We start from the raw sequence: 26,763 nt of genomic DNA, 5'->3' as shown, positions 1-26,763 counted from the left end.
CTGAAGAAGAAAGGACTTCTAGGGGAGGGAACATGATTACTGTCTTTTATGGATTTTTTTTTTTAAACCTTTACCTTCCGTCTCAGAATCAATACTAAGTATTGGTTCCAAGGCAGAAGAGTGGTAAGGGCTAGGCAATGGGGGTAGTTAAGAGACTTGCCCAGGGTCACCTGGCTAAGAAGTATCTCAGATCAAATTTGAACCCAAGACACCGCCCCCCCCCCATGTCCAGGTCTGACTCTTTATCCATTGAGCAACCTAGCTGTCCCTTATCTTTTATATATTTTAAGATGTGTCATAAGAAAGAGGAGTAGACTTGTTCAGTCCCAGAAGGCAGAACAAAGAATTAATGGGTGGAAGTTACAGAGGGACAGATTTAAATTTAGAATAAGAAAAAACTTCTTGACATTAAGAAGTGTTTACACGCAGAGTGTGTTATCTCAGGAGGTAATGGGTTCCCCGTCACTAGACGTTCCGAGATGGAGCAACCATTTGCTAGGTTCTAGGTAGTACAGAGAATACTTGTTCAGGGCTGTGTTGGCTACACAGCTTGGGAGGGCCCTTCCAGTTCTGAGCTCTTGTGATGAGCCCACCAAGGTCCTGGAAGCTGGAGCATGGGGGTCACTAGGACCTCCAGGGATCACCAGAGTTGTCCCATCAAACCTGCAAGAGGCGGACGGATGAGGGGTGAGGATGATGAACATAAAAAGGATCCAATCTCACCTTCCTTCCCCAAAGTCTAACACCCAGACAAGAAGACAGCAGGCCCAGAAGAGCAATCCGGGTTTAGGGGGGACTCACACCCCTAGCAGGCTCAGGAGAACAGCAGCACCCCAGGAAAGCCAATCCGCGTCTTTTCCACCAGGGCAAACAATTGCCAGCTTCTGACAGAGCCCTTTTCACGCCCACTGGCTCAGCACCCAGGCCCGTGGAGCTCAAGGTTGGCTGTCAGAGGATTGGAGGCAAAGCTCAGCATCTTGTGTGTTTTTCCTAACCCACCTGGGGCTGTGTCTGACAAATACACAAAACAATTAGATGATCTGGCCCCAGGTTTGTGTGGGGATTTTTTTTCCTCCCCTGCCTCAAGTTAAGCTTTTTTTCCCCTTCTTTTGAAACCACCAGTCACCATATGTAGGGCCATTTGGATCAGAGCTAATCCCTTGGCAAACACATCTCTCTTCCAGGCTGTGCGGGGAAGAGAAGGGACCAAAGTCTGCCTGCTTTTGCTTTGCTTTTGAAAATTTTAACCAAGAAAAAAAAATTCTGACTTCCTGCACGTGGCTCTAGCCCAAAAGGAACATCGGGAAACAGAGCCCAGTTTTTCTGTGCATCAATAACTTTACAGTTGGAACCAAAAGGGAGAAACTCCAGGAACTTGGCAAATTAATATTTTAGTTTTAAATAAATAAATAACTATTTTGTATTTTGTATTTTCTTAACCTAAGAGGGAAATTCATATTTTATGAGCAAAGAAGGGAGAGAAAGGGAAAGAAGAGACCACATTAATCCCCTGGCCCAGCTTTCTCCTCCTTTCCTCCCTTCAGAAGACCCATCACTTTTTTTTTTCAAACCTTACCCTGTACGTTCCAATCAATATTGTGTGTTGGTTCCAATGCAGAAGAGCAGCAAGGGCCAGGCAATGGGGGTTAAGTGACTTGCCCAGGCTCACACAGTTAGGAAGTGTCTGAGGCCAGATTTAACCCAGGACCTCCCATCTCTAGGTCTGGATCTCAATCCACTGGGTCACCCAAGTGTCCCTTGGAATGGTCACTTCTGATCATCTCTGAACAGTCTGACATTAGGCTAAAAACTCTGCCCCTTCCTTCCTGACTTTTATTCCTGGTCCTAAGACTTGCTGTTAGTCACTTGTACTCATAGTCACCTGGTAAGAGAAGACCGTGATCTTCATTGGCAAAGAGGTAGCTGAGTGCCTTCCAACTAGCCCACTTGTCCTCCCCACAAAGGGGCTGCCAGAGGAATGGAGAAAGATGTTCTGGTCCCAACCCACAATGTTGTCTCCTTCCATCGCTGGAGGGATATAGAAATCTTTCAAAATTCCTCATCCAGGAAACCTTACTAGATTCAATTCCCAATGATCTCTCCTTCCTTTGGTAATTCCACGAAGGTGCAATGCTACAGTGCTAGACCTGGAGTCAGGAAGACTCATCCTCCTGAGTTCAAATCTGGCCTCAGATACTTACTGGCTGTGTGACCCTGAGCTAATCACTTAACCCAGTTGGCTGAAATTTCCTCATCTGTAAAATGAACTGGAGAAGAAAATGGCAAAATAGCAGTTTGTCATTTCCTCCTCCAGTTCATCTGATAGATGAGGAAACTGAGGCAAAGGGACTTGTCTTGGGTCACATGGCTAGTACGTGTCTGAGGTTAGATTTGAGCTCAGGAAGATGAGTGTTCCTGACTCCAGGACCTCCACAGAACAATGTCTTGCCCTGACATTTTTTACATCATTCTTGTCAAGGACTAACCAGTTTCTACAAGGATAGGTACGCTTGTTCAGCGTAGGAAGCTCTCCTTGCTAAGTGATTAGGGTCTATGAACTGATTAGGATCAGGCTAAGAGAAGGCAATAATATTTGATTAATTAAGTTAATAAAAGTATCTCTCGAGTTCACCTTTGACAAGGCTGAAAGAAGGATACTTTGAGGGAATGGTTAAAGAGGGATTGAATGGTTTTAAGAAAATGATTCTGAAAAAGCACCAGTGGTTAAATGGCTCTTGTTTTGTTCATTAAATTAAAACGGTTACCTGAACTTTCATTTCCATTTTGTTACTATTTTTTTGTGGAATTTAATCTTTTGTTTGGGAATACTATAAATTGTAAGCTAAAATGGCTTGCATCAGAGAGATTTTCAAAGGCATGATGGATGCCTGTCCCTTTGTGTTTTGGCTCTAAGCAGAGATGCTTAGAATTACTTAATTAACAAATCTGACTCTGGCAGGCTTGTACCCAAAACGATGAGTACAGAATTCTTCTCCCATACAATTAAATAATTAATTTCTCCTATACATTTACACAAATTCCTTTTTTTTGGTGGGGAGGGGAGGGAGGCTTCTATTAGTGGGAAGGAATCAGGAAAGGCTTCATGTAAGAGGTAGCATTTGAACTAAGCCTTGAAGGAAACTCCAGAGGTAGGGAGGGCAGGATATCCTGGACAAAGGCAAGGAGGCATGCCCTGAGTAATGAATAGCAAAGCAGATCAGTTTGGCTGGACTTGTAGAAAGTATAAGGAGGAGTAATGCATAATAAGGCTGGAAAGGTAGATTGGAAACAGGTTGTGAAGGGTTTTAAATGCTGAACAGAAGACTTTGTAGTTAATGCTAGAAGCACACTAGATGAATTTCAAGAAGGGAAAGAAGAGCAGGCTGGAGTGATAGTCAGGAAAAGCTACATGGAAGAAGTGAAACTTGGCTAGGTCTTGATGGTTGGGTAGGGTTCGAATTGGCAGACAGGAGGATGAGGAAATAGAATGAACAAGTGCAAGCCTTCTCCCCTCCAGCCAGAGAGTAAGCTGTTTGAGGGCATCACTGACTGAGACTTTTTTCTACATCTCTCACGGTACCTAGAACAATACTACTAGGTACCTAGTAGGTGCTGTAAAAATATCCAACTTATAGAATTTCCCTCTCTGGTATAAACAGGATGGTGCCTGAGATGGAGAATCATCTTCCTTGCTTAAGGTTAGAATCAGAATTTGGAACTAAAAAAAAATTTTTTTTAATGTTAAAAATAAATAATAATATTTCTTAAAAAGACAGATTATAATAATACAGGAGAAAAGTGATGGAAGATGGAATCAGGGTGAGGATAGTGTGAGTGGAAAGAAAGGGGATGAATTCAAGAGATAAGCTGAGATAAACTTAACAAAGCTTGGAAATGATTAGATATGGGGATGGGGAAGGGAAAGGGAAAGGAGTGCTGGGTGAGGGCTCCAGAACCCTGCCAACTCTTCATTTCCCATCTGCTATACTCTGGATTTCACTCCACTATCATTACCACTCTAGCTTCCTTTTATGTATTGAGTTCTTCCATTAGACTGTGAGCTCCTTGAAGGCAGCTATCTTTCTTATTTGTACCCCCAATGCCTAGCACATAGTAGGCACTTAATAAATATTTATTATATTGTATCTTTTTAAAAATGGAATTAGCCATTCTTTTTCAATAGGACCTAGAGCTAGGGAGATGGACTAAGAGCCATATGGTCATAGAATGATATAATTGTATAAGTTTTAGGACATAAAATGTTCAAGCTAGGAGGGACTTCAGAGCATAAAATGTTAGAGCATGCGATACCAGAACACAGAACATAGAATGTTAGAGCTGAAAAGGACTTTATAAATTATCGAATCCAGTGGTTCTTAACCTAGGGTTAAATGGAAACATTTTAGGAGATTCATGAAGTGGGATGGGAAAGAAATTAAATCTACCCCCCTCCCCACTAACCTTTAATTATAATTTGGAATTTCTTTCAATTATGAATGTAGGCAACAAATATTATTCTGAGATGGAGCCCTTAGGCTTTACTAGAATGGCACACAAAAAAGTACAGATTCTCTGATTTAGTCCAACCCCCTCATTTTACAAATAGAAACTTGGGCCTAAGTGTCTCCTCTGGGTCCCTGTGTTTCTGCCAAAGATTAGGACTTAAAAAAAAAATGCACGTGCTTAGGGTTCAAATCTCCAACTATCAATACCTTTCCCACTTACATCTCAGATCTTTTCAAATCTTATTGGATTTCCTTCCATGCTGAACTAGCCCTTTCTGAGGATTTTTAAAATTCAATGTTTCATCGGATCTGAGGTACCAGAGCAAGAAAAAGATGTGTCATCTTCCTCCATTTTCCTCATGTAAAAGCTGCCCAAACAATGAAATTTGACATTTCCCCAAAGAAATTAACTAGCAGTCCAGGAGCTAGTAAGTCTGGGAAGCTCCACTCTGCAAAAGAGAACCTTGTATGAGGTTACAAAATCAGAACCAAATCGGGCCACTGGACAAGAAAAGTGGAAAGTTCGAATTAACTAGGGGTCACTCTTTGCCCCTCAATAGGCCTCAGTTTTCTCATTTGCAAAGCAAGGATGTTGGACTAGATTTACTCTAAGGTCTCTTCTAGCTCTAAGTCCCTCAGATGCTGTGATCTCTGACTAATTGAACATGTATGTCTCAGTGAGGAATGCTGACTAATACTCATTCTACCTCTGATAAATAAATGCCAAAGTAACACACAGGAAGGAAAACATTGGCTAATGGGAACGATTTATCTGTGTGCGCCTGTGTGTGTGTGTTGCAAGTAAAGAACAGAATTGTCAATGAGTCTTGTAAAGACTCAAGTCAGCTCTGGCACGAACCAGCACAGCACTTATTTCAAAGCAATTTAACCGCTGGGATTCCCAAGTCCCAAATCAAGGATGTTATTAAAAGGAAGTGCTGCAAACACCACAGGGGCTCATTGGCATACCAGGCACACCTTGGCCAGAGACCTGGGCTTCCCTTTCCCTCTCCCCCCTTGTTGTTCTCAGGGAGATTCTCCGTCCCTGGCTCCCTCGGTGACCGCTGACACCTTTGCCAAGACATGGCAGCAATTTGGCTGTTGGCATGCCATGTAATTAGTTGGGGCCCTGTGGGAGTCAGGAGACATGAGAGGAGATTCCAAGCTCTTGCTATTTGTCAAAGAAAAGGATATTATTTTTTAACAGCATAGGGGATTTTTTTTCCTTTTTCCTTTTTTTTAAACCCTTGCCTTCCATCTTGGAATCAATACTGTGTATTGGTTCCAAGGCAGAAGAGCAGTAAGGGCTAGGCAATGGGGTCAAGTGACTTGCCCAGGGTCACACAGCTGGGAAGTGACTGAGGTAGATTTGAACCCAGGACCTCCCTTCTCTAGGTCTGGCTCTCCATCCACTGAGCCACCCAGCTGCCCCTTTTTCCTTTTTTTTTTTAAGCAGGAAAGATCCTTGAGGTAATATTATCCATCTCCTTTACTTTACAGATAAGGAAATTGAGGTCCAAAGAGGGTCTTCAGATTGAGTTAGTAGCAGAATAAGGACTAGAATCCAGGTCTCCAGATTTTTCTTAAATGGAACACCCTCAGTAGAACCTCTCTGGGAAGTATGGAATGTTTGAACCTTAAAGGCCCTGCCAGTAAGGCCAGAATCTGAGCCCAAGAGTCGTGAGAGATCTCAAAATGCCAATGGATCTCATCCGATCATTTTACAAACGAGGAAGCTATGCTAGAGGGAGATTAACTGACTGACTTGCCCAGAGTCCCACAGGAAGTACATGTTAGAGGTGGAACGCCTCCACTCTGGGGACAAGAGTTCTTTCCCAAGAAAGGCAGGAGACAAAGATTCAGCTGTGATTTCCAGGTTAACCAAATAGAGCAGATACAGCCAACGGGAGCCTTTCCAGGAAGGTTTGCCCACAAACTGACCATCGTGAGGAAAGGAGGTTCGGAGAGTGGAGCTTCGCTTGATCCCAGATCAGCCCAGGATCCACAGCCCACAAGCTGATGGCAACTCTCCTGGTCCTGCCATCTGGAGGCCGGAAGAGAGGAATTCCCATTCTCTGAGATGCCAGTCTTTCATTTTCTCTCCTCCTTGGTCCCTCCCGAATAGGTTTTCCAGCGTCGGGAAGATGGTTCTGTCAACTTCTTCCGTGGTTGGGAGGCCTACAGGGATGGCTTTGGCAAACTCACCGGAGAACATTGGTTAGGTATGTACCTCTCAGAGGCCTCCTATGTGATTCGCTCCTGGGGTTTCCTACATCTGTCCCAGCTCTAAAGCTGCAAGCTCCTGGCTCCCAGAATACTGCTCTTTCCATGTGGGTGTTACCTTATGGTGCATGCAGGCCTGAAAGGTCCTTTTTGCTGAATAATAATAATTACTGACATGAATGTAGCCCCTTCAAAGTTTGTAGAACACTTTGCATCAAAAGCACTTAATGTCTATTAAATGTAAAAGGGAGTACCCATGAATGCTAATGTGTGAAAGGAAGGAGAAGGGAGGGTGGCCAAAAGCACCAAAGAGCAGGAATTGTGCTCCCACAGCAGGGATGCTGGACAGCTCCCTCCTCCCTGGAGCAGTGACCCAGGAGAAAAGGGCCCCCCATATATATCTGAAAGCATTTGTTGGTTTTGCATTTGTTTACTCGGTTCAACTCTTGGTGATCCCTTTTGAGGGTTTTATTGGCAAAGATACTGGTTTGATGTTTCCTTCTCTGGCTCATGTTACAGATGAAGAAATTGAGGCACAAGAGCTAAGTGACTTGTGTAGAGTCACACAGCTAGTAAATGTCTGAGGCTTTCTGACTCCAGAGCCAGTACTTTATCCACTGCAACCACCTATCTGCTCCCAAAGCATTTATTAGACCCCTGCTAAGAGCCAATGGGAAGTCCATAGGTATAATTTGGGGAGGTAGGAAATAAAACATCTATCAAATTAAATAATAAAATAAGAATGATTGTAAGGCTATACCTAATTAATTTCCAAATAGAAAACAAAGATTCATGAGAGGCTGTGTGGTTGTAATGGATAGAGAGCTGGAATTAAAGAGGATCCAGGTTTAAATCCTCCCTCTGATGAGACTTATGTAGCCTTGGACAAGTCCTCATCTGTAAAGTGATAAGTTGGACTAGAAATCAGCTCTTAAGCTATGATATTATGACCCTCTGTGACAGGCAGTATAGTGAATGGATTAAGTCAAGAAGATCTGGGTTCAAGTCCTGACTTTGACATATTCTGGCTATATGACCCTAGGCAAGTCATTTACCTTTCAGTTTCCACCCCCAGGCAACCATCTGAGTTTTTTTTGTTTTTTTTTTAACCTTTTAAATCTTTGCCTCCAGTCTTAGAATGAATACTTAGTAGAGGAGTGGTAAGGGCCAGGCCAAGGGGGTTAAGTGACTTGCTTAGGATCACATAGCTAGGAAGTATCTGTGGTTACATTTGAACCCAGGATCTCCTGTCTCCAGATATGGTCCTCTGTCCACTGGGCTACCTAGCTGCCCACATCTGAATTTTTAAGCTGTAGAACCCTTACTTATCTGCATTAGCAGAAAAAGTTTTCAGTCCACCAGTGATATCGGGTCCAGGTCACAACATAGATCACAAAGCCCAACTAGATTAGAAGCAGATAAGATTTATCTGTGTGGGTTACTGTGGTGGTCTATGAAGGCTACCTGGAGGAGGAGAGATTTGATATGAGCTCTGAAGAAACCAAAAGAAGGAAACTGAGCATTATGGGCCCCTGAAGAGGTTAGGTCAAGAGTTCCTAACCTTTAAAAAATATATATCCTGGACCTCTTTTTCAGTCTGGTGAAGCCTCATCTCCAAGTAAGGCTTTTATGTATAAAATAAAATATATAGCATTATAAAGGAAACCAATTACATTGGAGTACAGTTATCAAAATATTTTTTAAACCCCCAATTCGTGCTTTAGGAATAGAGCTCCGAGTGGGTCTAACAACAGAAAGTAATTTAAAGTAGTGATGAGCAGAAATGATATTCCAAGATTATCTGCAACAACTATAATTTGATATGAAAATGTTTGTGATTTCTATTTGTGGCCCTGCTATGGATACAGCTGTAGTTTGGTGTCTCTACTCGTAATTGAATGAAATGTTCCATTTCAGTGACAAGTTAGTTAAAGATGTCATTTTTTTTCTCCAATCCAAGTTCACGAACCCTTTGAAATCTATGAATCTCAGGCTCTGGCCCTCTGGTAGAAACAAAGTCCGGCAGGCGGAGGAGCCCAGGTTGCCCGAGAGGGAGATGGAAAGGAGAGCCAGCCGCCTGCGGTGGTCAGCATCCGACCCGGGACCTTCGGAAGATAAGGCCGGGGAGGGAGGAGGGCTGGGGCCAGAGAGCGCTGAGCCGAGTCTTCTGATGAAGGAGTAGTTGCGCTAGGAACACCCTGAGGCCCAAGAGGAGAATCCTGGAGAGGAGGGACAGGACGGGAGGAGAAGCAGAGATAAGCAGAGGCTGGTGGCGGTGGGCGGAGGGCGGAGGGTCGGGCCTCTTCACTTCTCAAGCTACTTCCTCCGAGGGGACTAAAGGTCCTTGAGGGAAGCCGTGTGCTGAGAAAGGAAGAGAAGAAAGAGGAGGGAGGGGAAGCGAGGGAGGGGAGAGAGGGAGAGAAGACAAGGTGCGGTGCTCCCTGGCATCTCCTTCCCCCATCTCCCTTTGCAGCAGATTGGAGCTGTTCTGGCTGCAGCATTGGTATTAAGGCATCTTAATTGAAATCTATCCGCAGCTTCGAAAAGGTGCGGGAAGGAGCCGTTTAGTCGGGCCCTGATTAGCTCTTGGCAGGCGCTGGAAGCCCTGATGTGAATGTCAAAGCGAGAGGGGCGGCAGCTCCGGCACAGAAACCCCCGCAAACTCCCGGTCGGGTATGCGGTGGGTTATTTATTTTTAAGCCCACCCATCTCTTCCCCACCCCCTTTCCCTCTCCCTCGAGGGGCTCCTTTTTAATTTGAGTTCCTGGGGAGGTAGGTGATGGCTCGCACACCAAGCCTGGGGAGGGGCTGGGAGAAGGGAATGAAGGAGCAGTTAATTAAACCATGTAAAGGTGACGGGGACCAGGGTGGGAAGCAATAAGGGCAAATCAATAAGGGGCTGGAGAGGAGAGAGCGCGGGCATAGAGAGAAGAGAAATCAGCCCTTATTCCGCACCCACCCACACCCACACACACTTTTTTTCCTCTTAAAGAGTTGGAGAAGGGAAAAAAGGAGCTGGTTTGACCAGGGAAGAAAAGGATATTAAAAATAATTTCTTAACTCCTGCAGACTTCAGGAATCCAAGGGGTATCTCAACTCTTGCTTGGATAAATAGATTTTACAGCTGGTGATCCCCAAGGTCCCTTGAACTCAGAGATCGCTATGTTGTGTGAGAGCTTTGAGGTGAAACCCTAGGTCTGGGACGGATTGCCCTTTGCAAGAATGTAAGACTCCATAATTAGCTTAAAATAAAAAGAGAAATTTATTCATTTGGAGGCTGCGTAGAAGACCCTGGAGACACTTCCTCCCCGAGGAGATAGGGTCTGGGGTATTTTATACCCCTTTGACCACAGGGATTACAGGATAAGAAGGGGGGAATCAGGAATGAGGTAATTCTTTGGGTTGGGGGGATAAGGGATGATCTGTGGAATTCAAGGAATGATTAGATTAGGTACCACCTTAGAGTTTATCAGAGTGGAACTGGGAGGTGCATATCTATGTTAATTGAAGATCTAAGGGAAAATCCAAATCGGGAATGTGCCTCTCAAGTAGCAGAAAGGAATTTCCTATGTCCTCTTTAACATCTTAGAATATTTCTGGAGTTTGGGATGTCTAAGAGGAAACCTATCCCCCCATATCAACTGGATCATAGGTTTCAAGGTGGAAGAGGTCAGTGGATATTGTAGGATGGAATATTTAGAGGCAGAAGAGGCCTTGCAGGTTATGGAGTCCAACCCTCTCATTTTACTGATGAGGAAATTGGTCCCAAGGTCCAAAGTGACTTGCCCAGGGTCACACAGAGAGTAAGAAGATTTAATTTTTATAGATTTAGAAACTGAATTCCAGAGACATTAATCCAGTGATTTGATCCTCCAGGTGGTAGTTGGCAGGTAGGATTTTAAAATGAAGTCCTCTGACCCCCAAACTAATGCCCTTTCTACTGCCTTCCAAGTTTGTCCTCAGCATTAATCATCTGCCCATTCAATGATCCTCCTCCCTTCCCCAAAAGACACTCAGAGCTTTCTTGCTGCTACATCCCTGGGACTAAAGCATTTAATAAATTCATTCACATTCAGGAGTTTGCAACATGAGAATTTGCATTTTGAGAGGCTCAAGGGAGTGAGCAATGTTCAACACAAAAGATTGACTCATTAAAAGTAGATTTCCAGACATCAGGGACAGGTTAATGGGTAAGATGTTTCAGGAGCAGGGTGGGGCCTTCCCTGCCCGCCCCCCCCCCCAATTCCCATGTGGCCATTTATAGAATCCTAGTGATTTACAGATGAGGAAACTGAGGCTCTGAGAGATCAGAAGACCTGTCTAGCATTGCATTCTTATCCCATTCGTTGTATTATTATGTTCTGTCTCTGTCTTATCTCCAATTAGTAAGCTCCTTAAAGTTGAGGGAGGAGGGGGAGAACCATGTGTTTTTCTCATCTCTGTAGCCCTTCACAGTGCCCTGAACACAGTTGGCTCTCAGTCAATTTTTGCTAAATGATTGAATGAATGAATGCTGGCAGAATGTAGCAACTCAGTGGAAGAAAAAGGTGTTAGGATATTTGAAGAGCTTGAAGCTAAAGCCAAGCTGGGATCTTATGGAAAGGATTCTGGAACTAAACTTGTTAAGAATGGCATATAAGTTTAATTACTGCAAGCAGTGAAGGTAAAGGAACAGTCACTGTGGGGCTATGACTAGGCTGGAGGGACCTTGGGTGGTCACAAACTTTCTCTTCCCCTCTCCTTTCTACAGTCAGGCATCCCACTTGGTGTAAACAGAACAACTAGAAAGCCATACAGCTTGTTTTGGTTTAAAAAAAAAAAAGCACAGTTTTCACCCTAAGATACTTAAAACATAGGTGGGAAGTGTGATCATTGAATAATAAAGACTATTTTACAATAGAGCAATTTTTTGTTGTTTAGTCATTTTCACTTTTTGTGACCTCATTTAGGGTTTTGTTAGTAAGATACTGAAGTGGTTTGCCATTTCCTTCTCCAGTTCATTTACAGATGAGGAAACTGAGGCCAATAAAGTAAGGTGACTTGACCAGGATCACACAGCTAGTTAATGTCTGAAGTCAGATTTGAACTTGGGAAGACAAGTCTTTAGGCCTGATACTCTATCTACTACACCAGCTAGCTGCCCCAACAAGAGCAATTAGAGATTTGGCATTAGTAATTACCATGCAATCATGTTGATGACAAAATTCAAAATGGTGGAATCCTAGCTATCTTCAAGTATTTGAAGGGCTGTCATGGAGAAGAGAGATTAGGTTTATTCTTTTTGGCCCCAGAGGAAAAAAGCCAGGAGAAAAGGATAGCTGTCATAAAGAAAGAAGAAAGGTTACATGTCAGGTCAAACTTCCTAACAACTGGAACTGTCCACAAATGAAATGGGTGGCCATTTACATTTAATGGCAGGAGAGAGATGGGCTGCTCCCTCGTATTAGAGACTTTCAAGCTGAGGAGAGGTGATAGGAGATCACTAGTCAGGCTTACAAGAGTGAAGATTCCTACTGGTCATGGGTTGGTCTAGTAGGCAGGCCATTGAGGTCCCTTCCAACTTGAAAATTCAGTGAGTCTGTGAATGCCAACTGACACTTGTGTGAAATAAGTGAATTTTAAAGATTTGTTGGAAAAAATGGGCAAGTCAGAGTCACTGGAAGGATTTATTTGAGAGTAAACAACCAAAAAACTTGGGTAGCCACTGCTGGGCACATGATAAGTTTAAGTTAAAGGTTATGAGGATACCTGACCTACAAGATGGGGAGAATGAACAAATATAGAAATATGTATGCATGTAGGTCAGCTTGTGGCCCATCAGTCTCAGAAATGCATAGGCACTGATGGCAAACATTTCAAACAGTTGGTTCATTAAGCTATGTGCTGTCATGAATTAATATCAGAATTTTGATTAGTGACCAGTACATTTATTTCTACTTTGATACTTTGAGGAATCTGTGATCTTTTTCATGTATCTCCTCCTGCTCCAAGAATTGCTGATTATGACTTCCTATGCCAGTGATGGCAAATTTATGACATGGGTACCAAAGATAGCATGCAGAGCACTCTCTGTGGACACTTGGCCACCCCTCCTATCCCCAGTTCATTACTAAAAAGGCAGAGGGACTCAAGCAGAGCTGCTCCCCTCCCCCTTCTCCACCTTACCTGACATTTTTTCATATCCCTGACCCTCTGCCCAGCAGCCAATGGGAGTACACAGGGGATGAGGTGGTCGGGTCACAGGCAGCAGAGCTGGAGGGGAGCAGAGCACTTGGGCCACTCCCCTTCCCCTCTCTACACTCACTGATGACATTCCTCACTTCACCTGCCCCTTTGCCCAGAAGCCCAATGGGAGTACTTCCAGCCTCCGCTGTGTGGGATAAGGTGGGAGGGGGCAGGGCACAACAAAATATGGGGGGAGGGGGGACACAGCACTCAATCTGGGGGGTGGGGTAAGGGCAGGGTCTGGCACTCCATCTCTAAAAGGTTTGACATCACTGCCCTATGCCTTCTCCTGCTTTGCAACTCTCATCCATGATCTATCATAAATCCTCCAGAAAGGGGTCCATCCAAGGTGTTGATAGCCTTCCTCTAGAAATGTATATTTTGTGGAAACCAATGACTCATGTGGACTCTACAATGGTTAGCATTCTCTCTCTCTCTCCCTCCCCACTTTTCTTTCTCTTCTTCCCTTTATCTCTTTTGTTCTCCCCTATCTTCTCTTTCCCTTTTTCTCTTTTTCTCTCTCCTCCACTTTTCCTCTTTCTATCTCTTTCTCCCCCCTCTGTCTTTCTCCCTCTCTCTGTCTGTTTCTCTCTCCTCTCCTGCTTTCCCTCTTTCTGTCTCTTTCCCTCCCTCTGTCTCTGTCTCTCTCCCCTCGTGACTGCCCTATCTCTTCTAATGTTCATACTTTTTGATCATAACTGTTTCCCTTCATTACTCTTCACTAGTCATATGTTGTTGCCTGTCCATTGTTCTTTGGTTGATCTGAAACTTTAATTCTTCAGAGATTTTGCTATATTCCATGACTTACAACCATATAGCACTCAGAAGAGAATATTTGTTCACTAAATATGGGCTCTCTCTTACCGAAATTACCTCTTTTTTGGTCCAAGCCTACCACACAGCCCTGGGCATCATGGGAGAGAGAATTGAGTATAGCAGGGGTCCAACAGATTTGAGATCAACACCAGCAGGTTATCAGCAGTGGCAAAAGATTGAATGCTACTAAACTAGACATTTTGTCTTCTTTCAGTTGGAACTGGTAAGTGGAAGGTTCCTCGCTGAAGCTAGAGAGGGGAAGATTCTTGCTGTCTTCTCTTCCCATTAAAATGCACACATTAAAAGCACAGGGCTTAGAGTTCTGGAAAGAGAGGCAGGAGGGAGAGATTGAGAGAGATGTAAACCTCACTGATGAAATGTCACTTGCTGCTGATAACTCATAAGGCATTTAATTAAATGCCCTCTTAATCAAGAGCTAATCAAACCAGCAGGAAAGCTGTATGTGGGGGGTAGTTATGTGTGCATGTGCCTATGAGGGGGTGTGTGCTCACGCATGCAAGTGTCTGAAGGCAGAGGTGAAGCATGCTAAAAGAGGGAAGAGAGAAAGAGAAAATGAGGAAAGTGTGGTAGATGAATTTTAGGGCTGGAGGAGACTTCAAAATGAAGTAGTAGATCTCAAAGGAACTTTAAACCAGAGAACATCAGAGCAATCAAGGACTATAGAATATGAAACAGTAGAGCAGAAAGGGACCTTGGGACACAGCAGAGCTAGAAGGGACATTAGATGCTCTTCTACTTACCTGGAGAAACTTGGAGAAGAATTCAGGGCATTGCAGCTATGCATAATTAGAAGTATCACTTTCTGCTCTCACCATCTTAATGCTGTTAAGTTTGGAGAATCACTCCTAACCACGTGTCTTTGGTTGTCCTTCAATCATTTTTCAGTCATGTCTGACTCTTCATGACTCCATTTGGGGTCTTCTTGGCAAAGATACTGGAGTGGTTGATCATTTCCTTCTCCAGCTCATGTTACAGAAGAGAAAACCGAGGCAAACAGAGTAGTGACTTGCCCAGAGTCACATAGCTAGTAAGTGTCAGAGGCTAGAACTGAACTCAGGAAAATGAGTCTTCCTGACTCCAGACCCAGCACCTCATGCCCTGTACCACCTACTTGCCCAAACATGTGTCTACCTAACCCAAAGAACATTCTCTATTAGGGTCTAGTTCCTTGGGGGCACAGTGGAGTGGCAAGTTTTAGCTCCACTTTTATGACTAATGATGGTAGTTATTAACTTAGGGAAGTCCTTCCTCTCTCCAGGCCTCATTTCCATCTGTGAAGTGAGGAAGGAACAAGGAAAGGGATTTGATTAGTGGACCTCTAAAGTTCCTTCTAGCACTGCTATTCCTCAGGTCCTTTCCAGCTCTGATATCCTATATTCTACAGTCCATGATAGCACTAATAGTCTATGGTTTGAAGCTCCTTCAGGCTCTAATACTTCATTTTAATGTTCCTTCCATCTACAACAGTCTATTTTTAAAACCCTTACCTTCTGTCTTGGAATGAATGCTGTGTATTGGTTCCATAGCAGAAGAGCAGTAAGGGCTAGGTAATGTGGGTTAAGTGACTTGCCCAGGGTCACACAGCTGGGAAGTGTCTGAGTTCAGATTTGAACCTAGGACCTCCCTTCTCTAGATTTGGCTTTCAATCCACTGAACCACCCACCTGCCCCCCATGTTCTATATTTTAAGGCCTCCCTCTAGCTCTAATAATCTAGAATCTAAGGTCCCAGGAAACTAACATTATAGGCTCTGACATTCTATGTTGTCAGGTCTCTTTCAGCTCTATCGTTTTATAATCCTGTGAATCCATTCTAAAATAGATAATAATCCATAAGAATTTCTGGTAAAGTTTTTGTTTTGTTTTTAATATGGACTTGGGATTTCCTAGGAATAAGGAACTCCCTCCACCAACAGAGTGGCAGCTCTTATGGAACTTTTGGTCCTAGGGCCACAGGTGAGTGGCCTCTGCAGGAAGGCTTGAATCTTGAACCAGGTCTTCCTGGCTTGATAAGACCAGTGGTCTCTCCATGCTACCTCTTTTTCATAAGTTATTTAATTATATATATGTATGTATATATATACATATATATATATATATATAATCTTTAGTATTCCATAAAAACCTTTGAAGACAGAAGTAAATTGAAGGAGGGAGAGCCCAGAGATTACCTTCTTCCACCAGGCAACATATCCATCAGCAGACATGCACAGGAAGAAGGGAGCACCTATGTGGTGCCATAGTGCATAGAGTGCTGGGCCTGGCGGCACAAAGACTCATTTTTCTGAGTTCAAATCCAGCCCTTGACACTTACTAGCTGTGTGAGTCTGGGCAAGTCATTTAACTGTATTTACCTCTGTTTCCTCACCTCTAAAATGAGCTGGAGAAGGAAAAGGCAAACCATTCCAGTATCTTTGCCAAGAAAACCCCAAAAAGGGTCACAAAGAGTCAGACATCAATGAAAAATGAATGAATAATAACCACAAGAAGAAAGACATAGTGTGAGGGCCAATGGAGTGATTGTAGTACACATGTCCACTCAAAAAGCACGGTTCTGCTTTCTGTAACTATAAAGCCTTGGTTCCCATGATGTGCTTCACCCACCACAGATGCTTATCTGTCTCCCTCATTTGTCTCTCCTGTTCTTAGGGCTCAAGAGGATTCATGCTCTGACCATGCAGGCCAACTATGAGCTGCACATAGACTTGGAGGACTTTGACAATGGCACTGCCTATGCCCACTATGGAAACTTTGCTGTGGGATTGTTCTCTGTGGACCCAGAAGAAGATGGCTACCCCATCACCATCTCTGATTACTCTGGCACGGCAGGTATGGCTTAGGGTTGGGCTAGCTCAGCAGGGTCCAGTTTAGATATTGGTAGAGCGAGACATTTGCATCGGAATCATCCGGTGGCGAGTCGAAGACAGCATCCAGGTAGATGGAGGTGTGTTCTGGATAGATGTTCTCCCCATTAACAAAGTCCTGTCATGTGGATGACCTATAAGTTCTTTTTTCCAATCTAGACCCTGGGAGAGGAAACATGCTACAGGAAGGCAGAATTATCCTAATGGTATAGGAACAAATCAAAATAGTCCCTGAGGTCCTGGGCTTTGGGGGACTAAGTAAGATGGGCAGTGGTCCAGAGAGGAGCAGGCACACGCACACACGCACACAAGCTTTCTTTTGTCCTGAGGATGACCCATAGGACTAAAGCTTGTCCCATGAGCTGTTTCAAAGGCTGGATTGCATAAAGAAGGAAACAGATCCATCAGGCCAGTTCAGAGGTGGCCAGAGAGGAGTGGGCTAAGGTCATTGGCAGAGTTTAAAGATAGACTTGCTCTCAGATCTGACCACTCTTATACATGCAGATACTAGGACTATAGGTGCATCCTGGCTATTCAGGGTAAGAGTTCTGGGGGCTGTCTTGGCAGGGATGTACCTGGTTTGGGGTATAGTGAATGAGGGTCAGGAGGGCAGTGGAAGGCTTTATCCTCCCGTAGCTTAGACAGAAGAGTCTGGAGTGGAAAGAATGCTATGCTAAGAGTTGGTAGAGCTGATCTTCACCTGGGGAAGCCAAACCAGTTCTTGGTTCTCCTGCCAGTTCAGTTCAGGTGCTCTCTTAGTTCTACTCTGCTAAATTTTTCAGAGGAGGAAGGTGAAGCTCAGAACGGTTGTCACTTACCCAAGGTCACCAAAATAATAAAGGCTGGAGGCAGGATCTGAACTCACGTTTTCCACTGTAAATGTCAATAATAACACTCCTTTTCTATTCTCCCATTCCATAGAGCTTCTGTGGAAAAATAGCTTTGAAAATCTTGAAGTGCCAGAGAAATGTGAGCTATGACTTTTGTCTGTGTTTTATTTATGCGTGTATATGTGTGTGTTGTCATACAGGTGATTCCTTCCTGAAACACAATGGTATGAAGTTCACCACCAAGGACCAAGACAACGATCACTCAGAGAATAACTGTGCTGCTTTCTACCATGGGGCTTGGTGGTATCGCAATTGCCACACCTCCAACCTCAATGGTCAGTACCTCAGGGGTCACCACTCCTCCTATGCGGATGGCATCGAGTGGTCCTCCTGGACAGGATGGCAGTATTCCCTCAAGTTCACTGAAATGAAGATCCGGCCAGTCAGAGAGGAAAATTAGACCGGGACCTCCAGCATCCACCCCATCCTCACTCGCCTCTCTCTTCTCCCCTCCTTGCTACTCTGCCCTCCTCTCTCTCCCCAAACTCTTGTGTTGTTTTGTCCATGAGTCAGAGTGAACCAGCCTCCCACCGGTGATGCTTTCACCGTGGTCCCTGCAGGCAAAGAGTTGAGAAAAGACAGTCAAAGGCTCTTCTCCAGGTTCAGAAACATAAAACTTTTCTCTATCAGCTGGTGGGAGGCAAATTTTGGAGATGGAAAAAATAATATATATCAGGGTGTTTATATATATATATGTACACACACACACACACATATATATATTCACACACTGGTAGCTATAACTAGGGATAGAGAAAAACTATGAAGATGACTTTAAAATCCATATTTTATACCTGCCCTAGATTTTGACTCACCCAATAGGTATTCTTGCCAGACCTGGATCTAATTAGATTTGTCAGAATTCTGTCTCCCTGTATCAAACAGACACAGTGGTAATAGCAGGTCCCACCAGAGTCGGGGTGCAAAAAGATGGGATTGGGGGTAATGAGAAAGGATGGGCATCTCAGATGATGTGTGGGTAAAGGGTCCCATCAAGGGAGACATGAAGTTAGGGGCATGGATTTATTTTTACTTGGTTCTCCTCTCTTGGGAATGGGAGATTGGTGACCTGAACCCAGCCAGGCCAGCCCTCAGGCTCAGCAGTCCTTCCTCAAGTTCTCCTCCTTATCTGCTCTCTGACTTATCAATGGTGAATAGAGGCTGGCCTATCCCCCTAGAGCCATGAGAAGCACCAGAGATGGTGGAGACTCCCAAGCACCTAGCCAGGTGTGGTGGGCACAGATCAAGAATCATGGTGAGTTGCAAAAAAGTCATATTGGCACAAGATAGTGAGGAACTGGGGGAAGAGGCATTGGTGAATTTGGGGGGCCTCCCAGGAGAGTTCTTTTGCTCCATACCTTGAGACTAGCCTAGACTTCCAAACTTTCCTCTTCAGGCATCCGGCAGGTCTCCAGCCTCCCAACCCTCTCTGCAATCAGGACTTTTAGGCTGGACCTCTTTGCAGCATCCCAGCCCAAACCGATGGAGGTACAGTGGGATTCACCCCCAGCCCTACTGTTCTTCCATCCCCGGCTCTTGTAGCTGAGGATAGCTAAAGCCAATGGCCCGATAACTTCATTCTCTTCTTCCCTGCATGGAAGTTTCTGGCTCTCAGACGGGTCCCCGGAGCAAGGCATTCCCTCAGCCAAAGAGGCCTGAGAGATTCTAGGCTTTGACGGTCAAGGTGGTGGCGTGGGATCCAGCCTGGGCAGGGCTGGACTGTGACTACAGCCCGAGCCTGGCTTTCGAAGACTATGGAAAGAGAATCTCAATTCAGTCTCAGCACAAGCTCTTGTTTCCTTTGGAGAGAGGTCGGGGCCCCAGAGAGCCCCTCCCTTGTTCTGCCCCTCTCCTCTCCCCAGATGGGCCTCCTGTTTGCACCCAATCTGACACCGGGGCTTTCTGCGTTGGTCCCAGAACAGGCCTGGCCTCGGGGAGACCGTTAGCCCAACAGAAAGAGGGGTGGCGAACGGAGGGTGCGGGGTGGGATGGGGCACCAGAGAGATATGGAAAAGCTGCTGGTGTGGCCCCCAAAAAGCACCTGGCAGAAGCAGATTGAGCCGAGTATTTTCATGCGTGCTGCTCTATCCCAGATCCCCCTCCTGGGCAAGCTCTTTTCCTCTTGGGCCCAGGAGGTGGTTATCAGCACAAGCTGTTTGGGGCTGAGCCCAGATGTTCCAGAACGTCTCTTCCCTCCCACTCCCTGGTGGAGAGGCTCAGCCTCGGGCCCAGGGGCCACTTGCATCAGGCCTTCTGAACGACCCGGGCATTGGCGGGACGGGCACGCCTCTCCCTGGAGAGGCGCCCTCATTCACGGGCTCCACGGAAGGAGGCTCTATCCCTCCCCTTGCCTGTGGGCCCTGCCATCACGCACAGGCCTCCCAGCCTCCGAGAGAGCTCCAGACCGGGAACGAGGAGTCCCCACAGCCCCGTGTTCCTCATTTAAGAAGCAGGGGAGGAGGCAGCCCCATCCCAGCCCTTCCTGCTGTGATTGCAGACTGTGGGTCCAGGTTGACAGAAATTCCCTCAGTCAGGAACTTCCCTCCGGCATCCTCACCCTCATTAGCAGGCAGAAGTAGTCATGGTTCAGTTGTCAGAGATGGTGGGGTTTTTTCCTTCTGCTTCTTTTGAAGTCACCTTCCCTGGAAATACAGCAAGGCCCTGCCCGCTGCTCACAGGGGAAGAAGGCCTTCGCTGTTCCTGGGGTTTGGGGCTTATGGCTGCAAGGGACCTCAGAGATCATCGAGTCCCCCCTCTTCCTTTGACAGGGGAGGGGGCAAAGTGACCTGCCCAAGGACACACGGCCAGGAAATGCCCGAGCCGCGACCTCTGACTTTAAATCCTGTCAGTCCGTCCATCGCACCATCCCTCTCCTCTTCTGCTCTGGTCAGCTTTCATTCACTCATTTCATTCTCCAGGTAAAGGAGGATTTGCTGACCCGCCGGGGCAGAGAGGTCGGGGCAATGGCCCAACTCTGTCAGACTGACCCCAGGGAGATCTTAGAGAAGTCAGAGTGGCTGGTCAGCTTGACCAGAAGGGAGACGCAGCAGCTGCCTCACCTGGTGGGGCTCATTCCCTGGGGATGAATGGAAATGGCACGGCGAGCCCAGGTCCTGGGCAAGAGAGCAGTGGGTAAGTGGGTGAATGAGGAGGCCGGAAGGAAGAACGCGGTCATCTCAAACTTCCACGCCAGGTCTGTGGCTGCCTCCCAAGCCCTTCACACACTCACACACACCATTCCTTGAAAAATGTTTTCAGATCAAAACAGAAGGTATTATGGGAAAGCCCTCAGCCAGGAGGCAGGGAGCTTCCATTTTGATCCTACACTCTGCCATGTTGGATGATCTTAGACACATCCCATGACCTCTCTGGGCTGGAGTTTCCTCATTTTTAAAATAGAGTTGGACTAGTATAAGGTTTGTAACCATTATTGTGTCATGGACCCCTTTGACAGTCTGGTAAAGCCCGTGGACCCCTTCTCAGATGAATGTTTTTAAATGACTAAAGGAAATGCGAAATTTCAGTTTGAGGTTGGTTAAAATAAAGATGGGCATTTTTTGTTTCCCCATCCAAGTTAATGAATCCCTTGAGATCTATTCCTGGGCTTTAGCTTCAGAACTCCTAGATGAGAGGATCTCTAAGGCCTTCCACTTCTGCACTCCATGAAGGTTCATGAAGGAAAGCGGGGCGACCTCAATTTTCTTGACTATACAGGCACCTTCATCTGCCGCATCCCCACACAAACCCTTTGCATTTCCAGGAAACAGAATATAAGGAAGTTCCTCTCTGCCACAAATCTCGCAAAGACCAAAGGGACACTGGGGGAATTTTTGCCTCCAGGTAGGAAGGCTACATGATATACTTTAAAACATAGGTTATGGTTAGGTCCTCTCCCAGCATGACACAAGCTGATCAAGTTATTTGCCTTGGATGTACCACCTTCTGGCTCCAAGTCAAAAGCAGTCAATGGGTAGAGATGGAAGGCCAGGATGCCCACATTGTCCCTGGCCTGGGTTGCTGGTGTCTTGCTCCAAAGCATGATCGGCCCCCTACCTTCTCCCTCCACTCCAGGCAGGGCCAGATGAAGGTCCAGGCCCATATCCAAAAGGTGCATTTTCATTGACATGGCAACCATCAAATCTGAGGGTCTAAAGTCAGCCCTACCTACTCTGAACTCTAAAGATCTGCAGTGTAGGCACTCCCTTCAGGCAAACCTTTCCTTTCTTTGCTAGACCAGTCATGAGAAATGTAAAAAACAAAATCACAAGCCAGTGGCATTTTCCGGACATGAGCCTCTCTGTTCTTAGCGAGGCTGGTCCTCAGCTAGTGAGGAAAGACTTCTTTCCAGGATTTGGTGGAACCTGCTAGAGCTTGTGATCCATTGGCATCCCCATGAAGAACCCAGTGCCCCCTCTGCCCCACAGTTTGGCATCAGAAGTCTTTACAACTCTGCTTATCTTCCCTGGCTCCTACGCTTGCTCCCTTTCAGGCCAAACACATTCCTTTCTTTATTGATTTAGATTAAGGGATCTGGAAAAGGAGTTTCCATATCCCCAATTCTAGGACTCCACTCCCCCTCATTTAGGAACCGAGGCAGGCACAGTGCCCGGGGATCCCCAGTCTTGGCAACGGAAGCTGAACCCAAGGGCCAGGACCCCCCTCACCCCACCCCGTCAGTCCTCACTTTGGCTAGGACCTGGGTGAATCGATTTCCTTCTCTGTGAAACTTGCGTGGGAAGTGTCAAGCATTTTCGGAACTGTCACCAAACAAACTCCCGGTGAGATGGTAATTGATTCACAGATGCACAGGAATCAGAAGGCACAGAAGGCAACTTGCCCTTTTTTGGCTGTCACACAGATGAACAGCAGCAGCACTTGGGTGGAGGAAGAGCAGGCGGAAAAGTCTGGTGGTTAGAACCAAGGGGAGGCAGCTCGGAGCCCCCATGTCTGGTTTGGGGTTCTGAGGCCACCTCGGCAACTTTGGTTCTGCCATCTACCCACTCCTGATTTTGGTAACTGTCAAATTAATTACCTATTCCCCTGGGAAGCTCGAGTAGGCATGGTGTCCCTAGGTTCTTAAAGGTACGAGGGGCAGGGCTGGAACTAGGAATTTTTGCACCTAGGGCAAGTTCTCCAAGCCTGCAAGAGGCAAGCTTCGATGAGTCTTCCATTTGTTTTCCCCAGGGAAGAAGGCAGGGGCCTAGAATGGCAGATGCAGGGTGAGCTTACTCCAGCCTGCCATCTGCTAGCTTTCTATTTTAACTGATGTTTTTCTTGCTAACTGGGTGCTAACCTCTGTGGTTTCTGTGCTTGGGAAGGAGGACATGGACCATCAGCACCCCAGAAATTCAGCCCTCTAGGGCAGAGGCCCAGTGGTTCCATGGTAGTTGGGGCTCAGAGCCCTGGTCACCACCATGGTACATTCTGAGACTAATATCCCTGTTGCCAACTGACTCTGTCCTCTCTGGGGATGGGAGTGGGTTTCGGTCATATCTAAGGTCAGGGTCAAGCCTCTGCTGGCTCCCCCTGACCCTTTCACAAAAGCAGAAAATCCCAGCCTTCCCAAACCCAGTGAGTTTCCTTCATTCTGCCAGAGGCTGGTGAGGACTTCTCTGGGCTTCTGTCCCAGGACTTGTCTGGATTTTCTAGGACTTTGAGGGCAAAGCAAGAAAAAGGGTGGTGGTGATGGTCGCCCCTTCTCAAGCCCCGAGTCTACACTGTCAATACAAGATGGATGAGCTAGCCCCTGAACTGAGAGACTTTCTTGCATTTTTAGAAAGAGATAGTTTCAGAAATTGAAAAGGGACTTGCATTTAGAATCAAAGATATAGGTTTGAGTCCTGGTCCTGCTACTTTACGAGACGTAAGACTTCTACCAAGACATTTTGCCTCTCTGGTGCTCAGTTGACTCATCTCTAAAATGGAAATAATAATTGGTAGTAAGAGCAATAGGATCTACCATACAAGGGAGTAAATAAAGTCATATGTATAAATGTTAAAGTGCTATAAAATGTTAGCTATCATATTCTTCTTCCTGAGAACAGGCACAGAGAAGATGCATTTCAATCAGCAACTTAAACAAAAAACTCAAAAAAAAATCAGAAATTGATTTCTCTAGTCTTACCCTGTGTCTCCCCTAAAAGCATTAGAATACATAAACACACATACCCTGTACATGAATATACATATATTACACATATGCTATGTACATAACCATACCTATGTGTGCACATAAACATACAAGAACATATGTACACTTACTTATCTAGCCAGCACCACTTCCTTCTCTTTCCTAAGCACTCTCTTCCCCAGCTGTAAGCATTTTAAAGTCCCAGATGTACTTGCCGGCCTCGAAGGCTGATACCGAACTGCCCCCTCCAATCTCTGCCACCTTTTGCCTTGGGCACCATCAGCCTGGGCACTTCCCAGCGGGAACCCCAGGAGAGAAGCAAAGGTTGGGTTGAGACAAAAACACTGCAAATAGTTTTCAAATTATTTTCCCCTTGTAGCCACATGTAAATAGTACTGAGAGAGCCTGCACTTAGGCATGGATGTGAGCTTGTGCCTGCTGAGCTCTTCCCGCCATTCCCCAACACCCTCCCCCCCCAGCCCCATCCCCAGGCATCCTCCACACATGAGAGTGTTGGAAGGAGCTTCCTTCATCCTCCCAGAGGCTTTACTCCTCTAGTTTCTTCCCTGCTTGGCTTGGCTTTGGGGCCAGAAACTTAGCTTGCATTTGAGCCAAAAGCAGTTGAATCCCCACATCACCCCCTAGGAATCTCTAAGTGAATTGGTTTAGAGCTGCCAAAAAGGTATTTAATACAGTCTAAGGATACAGGGATTGTGGGGGATTAGGTGGGAATATGTAAACAGCTCCCCACCATCTTGGATTGCATTGAATCTGTTTATGAGCATGGTCTGTGCACAGGGAGGTCGGGAGGTGAGACAAGGCGTCTGGCAAGAGATTGAGGAGTGCAGAAGGGAACCCGTGGCATGGACCAGTGTAGCAAAAATATCTCTCTCCTCTGGGGTTTTGGTAAAGAGAACTCCATATTCTCTAGAAGTCTGGTACAGTAGAAAGAGTCAGGAGGCCTAGCTTTAACTCTGCCAGGAACTTGTGTGACAAGAGGCAAGTCAGTTCACCTTGCATCTTGACTCAGTTTCCTCATCTGTAAAATGGAGAAAGAATAACTTGTGTATTTGCCCTGCTACCATGCAGGTATTATTATTGTTGTTGTTGTCAAACTCTTACCTAGATCATGTATACACTTGAAAATGTGGTCTGAGGACAACAAAGTGATAAAGACAGATGTGCGTATGCACCTCTGCACACACTCGCATATGTACTTATAGACCCAAGCACATACACGAGGATAGTTAGCCTTCTCCTTCTCAACTGTCCCCTTGTGCCTATTTCCCCAAACCACATCTGAAGCTGCATTAGGCGAGTGTCTCTCCTGGCCCACAACAGGAAATGTAGCCCACAGATAGGAAGCAACGTGCTTCCAGGGAATGGTAAGCAAGCTGGGGCAGAGGATGCTCGGGGACTTGGCTAGTCCCCCCGCTGATCAAATTAGCCTCCCTGAACAGATGTCAGCTTTTGACACCATGCCATGGCCTCTCCCCAGGCTCCTCTAACCAGCCTTCTTGACTGTGGCACCATAGAGCTGCTTAGGCAGGGGGTTTCCTGATTCTGGGGGCATGGCTGTGAGACTTCTAGTCTGAAAGGGGGAGCTTGAGACCATCTGCAGGAGAAGGGGGCTTTCAGTCCAGGACAGAGCAACAGAAGCAGGGTTGGACTGTGAGGCAGACCTTTCGTGTTAATAAGGTGAGAGAGACGGACAGCAGTGGTGCCACTGTGGAAAGATGATTGATTCTGTAGTCAGAAGGACCTGGGTTCAGATGACCACCTTCAATGCTTACTAATGGCAGGACCTTGGAGAGATCACATAGTCCTTAGTTTCTTTGGTTGTAATCTAGATGTGGGGCAGATTAGAGGGTCTCTGAGGTCCCTCCCAGGTTCTAGACCTGGCCAATGAGGGGGGTGGATCAAATGATCTGAGATCCCTCCCAGGTCTAGACCTGTCCATAGGGGAATGGATTAAATAGTCTCTGAAATCTCTCCCAGGTCTAAATCTGTCAATGAAGAAGGGGGGAGGGAGGAAATCAGATGATCTCTGAGTTCCCTCCAGGTTTAGATCTGTTCAATTGGAGGTGGGATGGATTAGATGATCTCTGAGGTCCCTCCCAGGTTCTAGACCTGTCCATTTGGGGGAGGGGGTAGATTAGATGGTCTCTGAGGTCCCTCTCAAGTTCTAGACCTGGCCAATTAGGGGGTGGGTGGGATGGATTAGATGATCTCTGAGATCCCTCCCAGGTCTAGACCTGTCTATGATTTATGTAGATCTTCTGGAAGGTCCTTTCTAGCTCTAATATTCTATGCTCTAAAGCCCCTTCTAGCTCTAATATCCTATGTTCTGTATTCTAAGATCCCTTCTATCTCTAGAATTCCTGGATTCTAGACAGAATGAGCTCTCTCCTAGCCATCTCCTGTAGGGCCACAGGATCCCCACTGACCTTCAGAAGTCTGTGTCTTGGTAATGGTTGAAGCTGCTGGAACAAATGTAATGTTTAATGGTCCAATACACATAAGTAGTGTGTGGTTGGTGTCAAGCCCTGTTTACATGGATTTCCAATCTCCTTAAAATAAAGGAACTCATTCTGACCTTACTTTCTCCACTGACTGTGTCTTTGGCCACTTCCATGGGCTGGAGGTAGCTCTGGGGCAAATTTGTTAAGAGTTCCATGGATGAATAAGAAACCTGTTAATGAGATCGGAAGGGTTGAGGGTGCAACTAATACCTGCCTTATTCATGGGTGATCCATGTTAGAGCAAGCATTTCCTGGACCATTCTATCCCTTCAGAATTCTCTAACCGAGGCCAGGTTTAGATGGTAATGATGCTACATTAGAGTGGAACTCTATGCTGTGTTGCCGAGTGACAAATTGTCCTTGTGGGTCCTCTTTTGTTACTGAGGCTAATTGTTTTCTTAACCACTGTTTTGATGTGTTAATACCCCTTAATAAAACTAACAGCCCCTAGTGTCTAGTCATTAAAAAAACCACCACCACCACCACCAGAGGTTAACGATATAATAGTCGCCGAATCTGAATCTATGAAGGCACTCTTCATATATATGTATGTATATGACCAAGGATAT

General features: G+C 45.8%; 1 protein-coding gene across 1 annotated transcript in view; it reads left to right on the top strand.

Moving 5' to 3' along the window:
• The window catches only part of FIBCD1 (fibrinogen C domain containing 1), a 69,346-nt gene extending 43,074 nt beyond the window's left edge, over positions 1-26,272 (top strand). The window contains 3 exon segments of the mRNA XM_001369791.4: positions 6,631-6,727; positions 16,438-16,617; positions 17,683-26,272. Of these exon segments, the coding sequence (XP_001369828.2) occupies positions 6,631-6,727; positions 16,438-16,617; positions 17,683-17,942 (537 nt within the window). The 3' untranslated portion in view covers positions 17,943-26,272.
• Positions 26,273-26,763: the final 491 nt, after the last annotated feature.

This window comes from Monodelphis domestica, chromosome 1, assembly GCF_027887165.1.
Source record: "Monodelphis domestica isolate mMonDom1 chromosome 1, mMonDom1.pri, whole genome shotgun sequence".
NCBI lineage: Eukaryota > Metazoa > Chordata > Mammalia > Didelphimorphia > Didelphidae > Monodelphis > Monodelphis domestica.
This window is presented reverse-complemented; position numbering and strand designations above follow the sequence as displayed.